This window comes from Atractosteus spatula, chromosome 20, assembly GCF_055471065.1.
Source record: "Atractosteus spatula isolate fAtrSpa1 chromosome 20, fAtrSpa1.hap1, whole genome shotgun sequence".
Taxonomy (NCBI): Eukaryota; Metazoa; Chordata; class Actinopteri; order Semionotiformes; family Lepisosteidae; genus Atractosteus; species Atractosteus spatula.
This window is the reverse complement of record NC_142725.1, coordinates 12,936,536-12,949,723: the sequence shown is the minus strand read 5'-3', so window position 1 is coordinate 12,949,723 and position 13,188 is coordinate 12,936,536. Positions and strand designations below refer to the sequence as shown.

General features: G+C 45.0%; 1 protein-coding gene across 1 annotated transcript in view; it reads right to left on the bottom strand.

The window, feature by feature from the left end:
• chd5 (chromodomain helicase DNA binding protein 5) overlaps positions 1-13,188 on the bottom strand; it is a 45,911-nt gene that overhangs the window by 12,766 nt on the left and 19,957 nt on the right. The window contains exons 10-27 of the mRNA XM_088938350.1: positions 12,698-12,904; positions 10,783-10,994; positions 9,929-10,060; positions 9,380-9,485; positions 9,011-9,202; positions 8,275-8,475; positions 8,033-8,170; positions 7,504-7,625; positions 6,451-6,624; positions 5,450-5,591; positions 4,986-5,117; positions 4,734-4,851; positions 3,986-4,110; positions 3,375-3,621; positions 2,410-2,582; positions 1,738-1,912; positions 947-1,033; positions 374-462 (exon numbers count right to left, since the gene is read on the bottom strand). Coding sequence (XP_088794476.1) covers positions 374-462; positions 947-1,033; positions 1,738-1,912; positions 2,410-2,582; positions 3,375-3,621; positions 3,986-4,110; positions 4,734-4,851; positions 4,986-5,117; positions 5,450-5,591; positions 6,451-6,624; positions 7,504-7,625; positions 8,033-8,170; positions 8,275-8,475; positions 9,011-9,202; positions 9,380-9,485; positions 9,929-10,060; positions 10,783-10,994; positions 12,698-12,904 — 2,772 coding nt within the window. The remainder of the gene's footprint in view (positions 1-373; positions 463-946; positions 1,034-1,737; positions 1,913-2,409; positions 2,583-3,374; positions 3,622-3,985; positions 4,111-4,733; positions 4,852-4,985; positions 5,118-5,449; positions 5,592-6,450; positions 6,625-7,503; positions 7,626-8,032; positions 8,171-8,274; positions 8,476-9,010; positions 9,203-9,379; positions 9,486-9,928; positions 10,061-10,782; positions 10,995-12,697; positions 12,905-13,188) is intronic.

Genomic DNA, 13,188 nt, shown 5'->3' with positions numbered 1-13,188 from the left:
TCAAATCCACAGATTTGACAGATCAGACAGAGATGGCCTGAGCCGAGCCCCAGCCTCCACATTGGAAAGGCTTGTTATCATGCTGTGGTGTGCACAGTGCCTCAAGGAGGTAACATCTATCTGAACCAGGTACTTTCCAAAACAGGGCAACAAACTGAGAAAGGGTTGCTTCAGTAAAATAGGCACATTACACATCCAGATACATCACTACACTGGATACATCATCGAATTATAGTCCAAGCTGTACAGCCGACAGCAGAGATAAATATTACCACAAAAAGTTAATAGTGCATTTAAAACGAGCTGTCGTAATAAACATGAATTGATTCCTGGCCTGCAGGCGCAGCAGTGACACTCCCCTCCCCTCTCTTACCTCGATGTTCCCCCCAACTCTTGCCAGCAGAGGGGGCAGGGGCTTATCGCGGTCACTCTTCAGCTGTCTCCGAGACTGCCGGCGCCCCCCTGCAAAACAACACAGCCCTCAACACCAGGAGCCGCGACAAACGCCGAGCGAAAAAAAAAGGATGACCACACGCTGAGGGTCCAGTCTGTATCCGTATTATTATATACCTTTACTCATGATGACCTCATCTTGATATACAGTGTGCAGGTGCACCACGTGTGTTCTACAGTTAGCATTCTTGCTCTGTTTTCAGCATTACTTTATGTGTTCCACATACTTAATATACTGTGTAGCTTGAATCACATTAGCAAGAAGATCATCTCATTGTGAGAATGTAAAAGGAAGATTAAATTAATAAAACACAGAGCCAATTACAGATCACCCCATTATAAAGCAATGGAAACACTCCTTATAGAAAAAAGGTCTTTTCTATATTTTCAATAATTTCTGCACTACAAGAATTGATTTAAAACAGACACAGCGATACAGCACTTTTTTGGCATCCTGGCCCTTCCAGTGAGGGCAGCCCTGTCATACACCCACCTTCTGGCCTCTCCTCAAAGTCTTCATCCTCGTCTTCAGATCCCACGGAGTACTCGGACTGATTGTCTGAAAGATCATCTTGCCACTCTGAGCCACAGATCAGAGAGAAACAGTACAGTGCAATCATTTCTGCAGTACATCCTGAGGCAGTGTCCTTAAGTACTACTGCCCTGATCCTGCTGAGCACTAGACGGCAGCATGAGCAACTGCCCTCACTGCAATTTACACTGGGGCGTTTTGATTACTGTAGCCTGGCAAGCTAAAAGGGTAATCCGTACTGCACTGTCAAGAGACCACTGTTCTTTGAATACCATTTGCTCATTCTGTGCTACAGCACGTGTGCTTTTAAATAACAAGGAGTTATTATTGGGTATGACTAGTCATTGTTTTTTTTTTCAAAAATATTTCAGACCTTGGAAAGAAAGCAAATTCCTGAGGAGATTGAGGGTCTGGAAGACTAGGATCACCTTTATTGCATTTCTCTAAACCTTTTATAGTTTAAAACTGGGGTAAAAAAATGTTATTTGTGGCTAACTTAACGATTCTCCCATTCTCCACAGGTACTAAGCTGCAGGTCATTTAATGGGATCTAGAAAAGCTGTCTGAACTCTGAATCTCAAGGGATAGACAGGAGTGTGTAGCCTTAAATAAAACCCATCCCATGTCACATGTGCAGACCAACAAAGGTGAACTACATATGAGCAGCATGTTGGACTGTCCATGTCGGACTGTCCAGGTGCAACCCCTAGCTGCAGGGCTGTGTTCTCCTGTGCAGGGGAGTGCACTTATACCTTGGTCCTCCTGGGAGGTGTCGTTATAGTTGACCTGTTTGCGGATCCTCTTGCCCTTGCCCAGATTCCTGGCCAAGTCTTCCTGTTGCTGCTCATAGTGGTGCCTCAGCAGCTTCTCCCAGTAATCAGGGTCCACATTCTCCTCCTGCTTGATGATCTCACGCTGAACCTCCTCCTGGACAAACACACAGCAGCACCAGGGTGTTTACACAAGGCTCCGAGTGCTCCAGTAGTGCAAAACTCTTGTTCTCTATCCCATGTGTGCAGCATATGTGATACTGGGAATTGGCTCATACATTGTCATCAAAGTTTGTTGCAATGAGTAATTTAACCAGTTCAATGGCATCAGGAACCAAGTCTAATGCATTTCTTGGAATCCCCTACTCGTTTGTAAACTGTGATCTCCAGTAACTTAAACTGCAAACAATTTCACAAGTGAAGCAAAACTTCTTTTGGAATATTGTACAGATTCCTTAAACGCAAAGAATTATAGATGCAACTCTGCTCCAGACTAAGCAGACCACTCCTCTCCATAAACAGTTCTTCAGTCACAAGACTTTGAATTCCAGCTTATAAACAAGATGACTGCTTAAAGGAAATGAAAACTAGCTAATGTTAATTTCATCCACTTGAAGCTGTGTTTAAGATGGACTGTTGCGAACCAATGCTCACCTCCCCATCCTCCTCTCTGACCACATACTGCGCCACCTTAAAGGAGCTCAGGTACTCGTTCATGTTCTGCAGCTCGGTGTCGTCAGTGGCGTCCTGGCTGCGGTCCAGCAGTTTGGAGATGGCATTGTCATCATAGTGGATCACACTGCCCTCCTCTCCGTCTTTATTGTCACCTGAACAGGGGGACACAGTCAGCTCTGTCACCGCCCCAACAAACCCACCTATTCTGAGTGTTCTTATTACTTATGTCAACACTGCTTTGCATGTTTCAGATTACTGTGCAGTTTACTGTGTTCTCACTTAGATTTCAGCAACATTTTCTGCACTACAGTATATTCTTTTTTGAATTGCCATTAGGTCAATACAGGCCTGTGTAAGACAGACAGAGTGCTCTGATAGCTCTGTACAGGAGACATGCATACCACAAGCATCATGTCAAAGTGGGGTGAGGCACTGAGAGGTACCAGAAAACTGAAATGGGCTGCACAGCACAAATGATCAAAACCAGGATGTGATGCCACTTTAGCTCTGTTAAAAGTAAAAATGCAGTCCTTTGGATATGTCTTGAAAACTGTAGACCATATCTTGGATATGTATACTAGAAAAAGGCTGCATGTTGTTCATATCATCATTTGTTTAGCAAAAGCCCTTGTCCTTGCCAACTTACCATGTTTAAGTTAAGTGCCAGTACAAAGGAAACGAGATATGACATGCAAGAATACCAAAAACAGAAAGACTCAGTACTGTTATGGATGTCCTGTATTAAAGTAGTTTTGACATAGAGATCGTATGCTTGTGAGACAATGCAAAGAAGAAAAACGGGGAAAGCATGAACACAGCAGTGTGGTGGGGATTGCCTGTACAGTACGTCATAGCAAAGCAAGTGCATTTGGACCAAGTGGCCGATTCCACTACGTCTGGAAAGGGACACTTCAGCAAGGCATGGCTCCACACAGGCATTGTACCATTGGCTCTTGCTCCTTCCACATCATCCTTGAATAGCTCCTCAGTGCCAAACTTGAGGATGTCGTCCAGCTCCTGCTTGGACATGGACCCTGTCTTGGAGCCCAGGCCGGGCCGCACCACCAGGTGGGTCAGCATCATCTTGCGCTTGGCCACCTGGGTGATGCGCTCCTCCACCGAGGCCCGCGTCACGAAGCGGTAGATCATGACCTTCTTGTTCTGGCCAATGCGATGGGCCCTGCTGAATGCCTGAGGGAGCCAGAGAAAGACAGGGGGCACTACTGAGGTGAAGGATGGTCAATAAAGTACAGGACTCCCTGGAGAGCCCACTACAGGAGAGCACCTGGACAGTTTCTCTTACTCAGTGCTGCGTGCTCTGAAGGGCATTAAAGACACACCTTCTATACCTCCTACAAATATATTCTATAGGAATCTATACACAAAAACATAACATTCTAAGGCTCTCGTGTTACAAATGTTTACATCTGGATGAGATGCATGTGATATACCCTTATGTAAGTCTTTGGACTATGTTGGTTCTGAGCTTTTTCCAGCCTTTCAGTTGTCAAAAGACACCATACATGTACATGCATGTGACTGTGGGCGACTCTACCTGTATGTCATTGTGTGGGTTCCAGTCAGAGTCATAGATGATGACAGTGTCCGCCGTAGCCAGATTGATTCCCAGTCCTCCAGCCCGTGTTGACAGCAGGAAGCAAAACTGCTGAGCCCCGGGAGCTACAAGTGAGGGAAACAAGAGGAGTGTGAGTATGTTGCCCTCATGTGGAGTACTGCTGTACTGCACTGAGCTCAGCACAGTTTTTTTTCCATCCATAAAGGAGATAATACACAGACCCTTTTAATTACACTGAAAATAACAAATTGTTGTGAGATTATCCAAATGAATTTTACATCATTTCTGAATTATACTGAATCTGGTACACTGAACATTCTTCAGGGAAACTGGCTATAGATGATTAACACAAGTCCTTAGACAGGTTTCTAAGTCACTAGTTGCACACTGTTGGTTCACAGGTTCATTTTCATTGCAAAGCCAGGAACTACTGCAGTAACAACAAATTAACTGGCAAACTACTAAAATATGTGTATTCTGTTATTCAGAGATATTTCCAAAACCAGCTCCTCTATCATAATAAATTGCTGAAAACACAACTGCAATTTCATCATCTGCCTCCACCACACCCTACATGGAACCAATCATCTGCTAGGAGGAATCTCTCCAATCTCTGTTTTCTTGCTTTGCTACATGCTAATTTCCAGGGCAGCCAGTACCTACTCCTCCACTGCCAAGCTAGGAGTCTATCAATCTCAAGGCCCTACAGCCTGAGGACAACGCTCACCGTTGAAGCGGTCAATGGCCTCCTGTCGCAGTCCCCCAGTGATCCCCCCATCAATCCGCTCGTACTTGTAGCCCTCGTACTCCAGGAAGTCCTCCAGCAAGTCCAGCATCTTTGTCATCTGAAAGCACATAGAGGCTGAATCCGCAGGACACACACCCACACATTCACACGGATACACACCCTAGTCTGTCACGAGATGCAAGGGAGACATCAAAACAGATCTGCACTATGTGCACTGAAAAATACACTGACCTGGGAGAAGATGAGCACTCTATGTCCTCCATCTTTCAATTTCTTCAGCATCTTCTGCAGAAGAGTCAGTTTGCCAGAGGACTTCACTAACAGATTGCCATCATATGAGCCATTGGGCAGCACCGGAGCCTCCTGCAGGCACAGACAGCATATACCTGGTTCAAACCATATCATATCGCTATGAATCAAGGGTTAAGACAGGTGATTTAAATACATATTTCTAATAGAACCTCAGTCCAGCTGAGCCCACCACTATATGAACAGTGCCAGAAAACAACACAGAAGAAGCTATACGTTGATAGAGGTTTGCAGTGGGACTGGCAGAAGTTGGTAGCTTCACCATTAGATGAAGCACCTTGCTGTGGCAACCACGATAAATAAGCGTGACAAAGTAGGAACAGGGGTGTGGTCGAGTGCACCATGTGACTTTCACCGGTCAGCTGCAGTGCTCGGGTGTGCCGTACCACAGCTGCCACGGGGAACAGGTAGGGGTGGTTGCAGCACTTCTTCAGGTCCATCATGATGTTCAGCAGAGACACCTGGTTTCCGCCCCCCTTCGAGTTCAGTGCCTCAAAGTTCCGTGTCAGAATGAACTTGTAGTATTTCCTGCAGGTCACAGAGTCAGAGAGGGTCTGGCTTAAAAGGTGCAGCTGCAGGACAGAGCACGCACGAATCTGTCCATCCCATTTCTAACCGTTTTATCCAATTTAGGGTCGTGGGGGAGCTGGAGCCTATTCAGGCAACCAACCGGCACAAGGTAGGATACACCCTGGATGGGACGCCAATCACAGACACAAACATGCACACATTCACACCAGCCACAATTTTCCCAGAAACCAGTTAACCTACCAGTTTGTCTCTGGACTGCGGGAGGAAACCATAGCACACGGAGGAAACCGCACAAACACGAGGAGAACATACAAACGCTACGTGGATAGCACCCCAGAATCGGACCCAGGGTCCCGGCATTGCAATGCTAACCACTGTGCCACCATGCTGCCCCAAACGTCTGTGATTGTTTTAGAAAGCTAGAAGTGGGATTTGAGCCTGTGCTCCTGGAAGCATTTCTGCTTATAAGGCAATGGTTTAGCCCATGGCAGAAGCCCATGGAGCTATCTGGGCTATCTTCCAAATTGTTCATTTATATTAAAAATCAATTGATTTTTAAGGCCACATTTTAAAGTGTCAGTTGTCAAGTAAAACTAATCCACAAAGACACTTAGTACATAATAGGAGTTACAAGTGAGATGTGGCTATTTGGCCAATTTAGCTCATTTGGAGAGCGAACAAAGGATATTCAAGCTAATGTAAAGCTGCTTCATACTTCGGAAACAGGAATGTAGCTTTGCAACTCTTTTTCATCATACAGCAACTCAAATGTAAACATGTTTAGGTCCCCTTTATACATTCAGAAACAGAACGGCGCTGGCAGAGATGCCCCTGATGTGAACATGTGGTCACTCACTTCTGCATGGGGCTGAGCTCCACCCTGACGATCAGCTCTGTCTTGGCTGGCATGTTCTTGAAGACATCCGCCTTCAGCCGGCGCAGCATGTGAGGCCCCAGCAGATCATGGAGCTTCTTGATCTGGTCTTCCTTGGAGATGTCAGCAAACTCCTCCAGGAAACCTTCCAGGTTACTGTGCAGACACATGTGACAAGCTAAAGACACTGGACATGTCAGACTCAATGTCAAAAAACAGCTGACTGGCAAATCAGATCAGCTATTCAGGAAGCTACTGCAAGATGATCACAGCTAACAACACATGATGCTTGTCATGTTAAGAACATAAGAACATGAGAACATAAGAAAGGGTATAAAAGAGAGCAAACCATTTCACCCTTCTAGCCTGCCTGGTAGTTTGGCTTAAAAGGTGCAGCTGCAGGACAGAGCAAGCACGAATCTGTCCATCCCATTTCTAACCGTTTTATCCAATTCAGGGTCGTGGGGGAGCTGGAGCCTATTTAGGCAAGCAACCGGCAATCGTTAGCCCATTGATCTAACGATTTAATCCAGCAGTATCTTTCAAGAAGCCAGGGTTTCAGTTTCAACAAAAAGCATGGATAGCTTCTTGTATACTCCCATAATCCTTTGTGCCCCTTATTCTAAAATTGAAATGCACTTCTATGTAATGACCTTTGTGACCTTCGGTTCATGTTTCTCTATTGATACCACTGTTTTTTTAACTACCTTCGAGGATTCTGGTTCAGCTCCACTGGTAGTCTTTTCTCTTTAAGACTAGTAACCTTTATTTATAAAGTGCCTTTCCAAACCCGTGTACATAGCGATAAAGAAAAAGACAAAAAAGATATATAAAAAGTGAAAGAAAAAATAAACAAGAACATACAGGTTAGAATGCAGGACAAACAGATGCCCCATTAAAAAGGTGTGTTTTGAGTTTATATTTAAACAGAGTCATTTGTCTCTCGAAGATTCAGAAGAAAGGCATTCCATAACAATGGAGCAGGAACAGAAAAGGCATGGTCCCCAGCAAAAAGAAAGATAACCATAGTCTTACTTGAAGCGCTCTGGTGTGAGGAAGTTGAGCAGGTGAAACAGCTCTTCCAAGTTGTTCTGTAGAGGGGTTCCTGTCAGCAGCAGCTTGTAGTAGATCTTGTAGCCATTAAGAACTCGAAAAAACTGTGGGATACAGTGAAATACTGAACTGCTTAACTCAAGCAAGCAAGGCTACCTGCAAGACACTTGGAGACAGTGGCTCTGAAACTAGCTGAACTTGACAGAATGCACTGTCAAGTTGAACTATGTTTAATTACATACGTGAAACTGTTCTCAATAATTTACATTACCTAAGTATTTTGCAGCTACAAAATTTAGAAGTTATCTTCTTCATTGTTATTTAGCTGTGTCTAATTTACAAAACTCTGTAACAGGCTACAAAATTATGAGAGCCCAGTAACTTACTTGTAGATCACTTGACCATATACAGTAGTTGTAACTGCATCCTTTAACTGTCCATGAAAAACCAGGTGGCAAGCCGTCACACTGTCACGAAGTCATGCGATTGGCTGCCTGTAAATATGCCCTACCTTTGATTGGTTGTTCTTGAGGCGGTGAGCCTCATCCACCACAAGGCAGGCCCAGTCGATGGAGCCCAGAATGGCCTGGTCAATGGTAATCAACTCGTATGATGTCAGCAGCACATGGAACTTAATGGGTGTGTCCTTCTGCCAAAAAAGTGGAAAGAAGCAACTTTCACATTAGGCACCAGTCAGGATGGGCTTTCCTGAATTCTGTTACAACGAAAGAAGCTCTGCTCCAGGCTGCCCACCTTCATGCGGAAAACCTTGCGGCCGGTTTTGATGGCACTGTCCTCGAAGGTGAACTCGTTCTCGCGGATCACAGCGCGACTGTCCTTGTCCCCCGTGTACGTCACCACGTAGAAGTGAGGGGCCCACATCTCGAACTCTCTCTCCCAGTTAATGATGGTGGAAAGAGGGGCGCTCACCAAGAAGGGGCCCTTCGAGTGACCCTGAGAGGCCCACAGAAAAAAACCATCATAAGTTTACATGCTGGATCACAGTGTCTTTTCAATAAGGTTCTGCCACCATGTACAGCACTTACACTATGCCCACAGCATTCCAACAACAAAGACAGGTGGTGAAACAGAAATCCTTTATTATAATATGGAATCTTTTTTATGTCCTATAGAAGCTGATTAAGATGAAAGAAAGCTTGGCTACCTTTAATATACTTGCAGTTTCAACTTTTACTGTTATGGTAAGTTTTAACTGTTGTATTATAGTAGTAGTATAGTAATAGTATTGGTTGTATAGTACTAGTTATATCTATTTTACAAGGTCATCCCCATATAATGTATATCAATCTGTTTTGGTATCTACATAAGTGGAAGCAAGAAACAAGAACATGCATACCTTTGAAGTGAATACAGACATTGTCAGCTAGTCAGAAGATAACAATTCTGCACTTACAGTATACCAATGTCAATGCAGAAGCTACAGGCAAGGAGATGCGTGAAACACAAGAGGCTTGACCCCTAAGCCCACCTCCTTATACAGCGAGTAGAGGAAGACAATGGTCTGTACAGTCTTGCCCAGCCCCATCTCGTCTGCCAGGATGGTGTCGGTACCCTGAGCCCAGGAGAAGCGCAGCCAGTTCAGCCCCTCCAGCTGGTAGGGGTGCAGGGTACCCCCAGTGGCATCAATATACCAGGGCTGCTTGTCAAACTTGATGGTTGGCTGGTGACAGGGAAGAAGAGAGCGCCAATAAAGACAAATGAATCAGGTTTTCACAGTCCCTCTAAATCTCAATCCATTTTCTACAATTGCATTTTCTACAAAGATGATTCTCGTCTTGTTTTTGCCACGTTTGCCACGTCTGCCACGTGGCAGCGCCCCCTGGTGGTGCTCACTCACGTCGACGATGGGGGTGTCGGGGGGCCTTTCCCGCTTCTCTTCACCCTTGGCTTTCCTCCCCATCCTCACTCCCAGGGGCCTGATGTCCTCCCCCAGCATCTGCTCCCTGTGAGAGCACCAGGCAGACTTTACACACGGGGATCGTCACTGAGAGACACAGACATCGCTCTGGCTGAGAGCTCGGCACAATGCTGACTGCTCACACTGAGCAAGAAGAGGATCTAAACAGTCAGCTCTCAGAGCACCTTTTTACATCACCTGTTTCAGTGGTGAGCACAATTGGCTCGACATTATATCACATTTTAAACAGCATCCTGAGGTGGTTATTAATGTACTGCTTATGCACAAATCTCACTTAGACATCTATCTTTTTTAAACACAGTGCATTTTTGCACTTTGCACACACCTTTACCATTCTTCTACAATGGAGGTATCCTGCTTTGTCATGCCTGCTACCGTGATTTCATTACGTTTTATCCCATTTTACTCTGCTCTTCCCGTCGTATGGCAAAGTAAGACGTGCAGTAGGTCTGCAGTAGGCCAGCTCACCTGTGGTCCCAGTAGGCTTGTTTGAAGTTTTCGTACTCTGGAACGTCAAAGTCATCGACCTCCCAGGTGCACTGGTCATAAGGCAGGTCCCTCCACTTTATCAGGTAGTGAACATCTCCCTTCTTATCAAAACTTGCACACACACAGCAAGAGAGATAAGCACAAAGTCAGGAGGACAGTCTAGCCTTTTCTTTTATATTGAAGAATGCAAAGGTACAATGAAGTACTGGTATAAAAATCTACCACACTAAACAGAAAAAAGTCAATGCTGTACCCCCCAATGTGGGGGTTCTTGTATAAGCATTCCTAATAATGAAAGGTACAAACGACGTCAACCCAGTGGACCTCCGCAACAACAAAGAAAAAATGATTTAAAAAAAATCAAATTAAGGAAATTAATGGAACTTAAGAGGAAGAGATTGGGACTGGCAATTCCTTTTACAAACTGTCTCAGACACAGACTTCCTGGGATCTTAGAAGAAATGTTTGGATAAGCTGTTAGCAAACAATCAAGATGTGTCCAATGACTTCTTTTGGTTTGTGACCTTAACATTCTTAAGCTGTGCTTTTAATCTCAATACGCTCTTGTGAGGCACAAATTACTTAATTGCAACTTTTGTTAACACCCCATTTCTACGGTGCTGGTACTTTTCCCCAGAGCAGACTGCCAGCCCTGAGCAGTGACCTGGGACTGATTTTCTTTCCATTCCATTGCAACGTCAGACCCACCACTCCTCCATTCACCTAATGGCTCTGTAATTGCTTCATTAAGCCTGGTGCCACATAGCTCTTCAGCAGGGGCTGAAGGGGCTGCAGAGGCCAAGCCCTGGGAAGAGGCAGGAGGTCTGCTCTACCTGTGGTTCAGGATCCGGTGGATGATCATCCACTCTGGCTTGATGCCGTAGCGGTAGAAACGCTCCTCCATGGCCGCGTACTGCGGGTCTTTGCTCTTCCTCTTCTCGCTCTTCATGTCCTCGTCCCCGGAGCCGTAGTCGTAAGGCGGCGGCTCGTCCATGTCGTTCTTGCGCTGGTAGTTGCGGTACATCACTGTGTGGTACAGCTCCAGCTGTGCAGCAGGGGCAGGCAGAGAGACAGACAGGCAGCCAGTGAAGCCCCTTCTCTTACACGCCTGGACGCGACAGGCTCAGCCCAGCCTGTCTATCTGTCAGAGGCACCAATACCGACTCAGAACAAACGCTGAATCTTGAGAAGCAGGAGTACTGCCAGCCTAGGGGTCAGATCCCAAAAGCTCAGCAAGGCTGGGCCTGGTTGGTACTGGGATGGGAGACCTCTAAGGAAAACCAGGTTGCAGCTATGAGTGGTGTTGCTGTGAGCCGCAGTAGGTGGTGCTCTTCCATCTGGATCAGTATTTTCAAACCAGTGGCACAGTATCATAACCAGAGACACTGTGCTGTAGGGACTGCTGGCCTTCAAATGAGATGTTAAACCGCAAATCTGACTATGTGGTTATTAAAGATCTCATAGGATGTACGTTTGAGAGCGCCTATCAAGAGCTGAGGTGTTAACACTGCCGTCCTGGACAAATTCTGCTCTGGGCTAGCACAATCGTGCCATCTAAATTCGCTCTCAGTTCAAATGGTGAATTAATTTCTCACCCTGGAGGGTGCCACATTACAATGGCAGATAAAGTGGGTCCCCTCCTATGTGTAATGTGCTTTGGGATCCTTAAGGATAAAATGTGCCACAGAAATGTGAAGAATTATTGTAATTAATGATATTAGCAAAGCTAAAACCAATGCAGGCAAGCTAGTTCCTTGAAATTAATGACCTATAACCAGTGTGCTGACTTCTCTACCTGGGGCTAACTTGCACATTTCTAGATTTGAGGCCCATGTGGCTGAACATTAGGGATTCTAAATCAATGGGCTGCCTTCATGTAACCTACCCTGGGGCTGGCATCATTCACAATAAATCATGCTGTAAAATCATTTATTTCCTTCACAATTATTTGCCTATGAGGACAGGGGCAGGGTGTAGGTATGACTGACCACTGTCTCTGTACTCCAAAGGTTGGGAACACACTAACTTCAAGGTCTTCTGTCACAATCTGCTGACTTATATTTAGCTTTCCTCCCTTTCAACATTTAGATACCAGATGTGCAGAAATTGCAGCCCGAAATAAAGACGAACCTTTCAATCTGAAGTGTTTCTCATAAGTTCCAAATTTACGTCATTCAGCCATCTAACATGCCATAGCACTTGAACAATTTGCTTTCTATTGGCTGGAGATAAAATCATAGTATCATGGATTCAGATTCTTGGAACGCAATAAGACGAGAGTGCTATATTTAGGGTAAAAATCAGAAATGCAAAACAACAAACTTCTCTCCCTATACAACTAAAGGAAATGGTGCATGGCTAATTTAAATATAAAAATCAAAAATGTCATACTTAATTAAACGTATTAACTGGAAAATATCACACAAAATACTCCACACCATCCTCTCAGTCTCTCAATATAGGCCAATAATGCAATGAATATGTATCAAAAGTGGTTTTCAAAAAGGACATTAAGAGGGCCATTTAGTTACAGTTATTTCTGCGCTCTCAAAAAGGCACAAGCCTAGCTACAAGCAAAAAACATGGTCAGCTAATGTATACAACACACAAATTAAAAACAAACTCATGTTGCGTGCTTAATAAGAAACGTTCCAAATGCTCATATGAACTAGTAAAATGCTGTCGTGATGACTTATTGAGTAGTTAACGGAGTTGTTTGGACCAGAGACAGGCGGATCAGCAGTTCACCTGTAGCTCAGTGACCCAGGAGCAGTGCCAGTAGGAGAGACCGGCCCACTTCACAAACAGCTCCCTCTCAGGGTGGCCCTTCAGGGGGGGTTTGGCCAGCTGGGATGTGGGTTCCCCATCAGGGCCTGCGGGGGGCTCAGGAGGCAAGGGGGGGTCCCCCCATGTCCAGTGCAGTATTCGCTGCACTTTTCCTTTCAGAGGGGGGCACTGGCAATGACAGGAACAGAAGGAGAAGAAAACAGATCACAAACAGGAGAGACTGAAGGACACTAAGGGCACACAAACAGTAGGTCAAGGTGATCAAATTTATATTCATGAAATTGAAACATCTCAAAGTCATGTTACATACACAGTGGTTACTAGATACTTTTTTCATAAAATAAAAAGCAAGGTGGCAAAATACATAGGCATTTGTGGGAAAATTCAGAACTGTTTTCTTAAGCAGTCCTTAGTCACAAGGAAGACTATTACATTATACAAGCCTAGCCTAA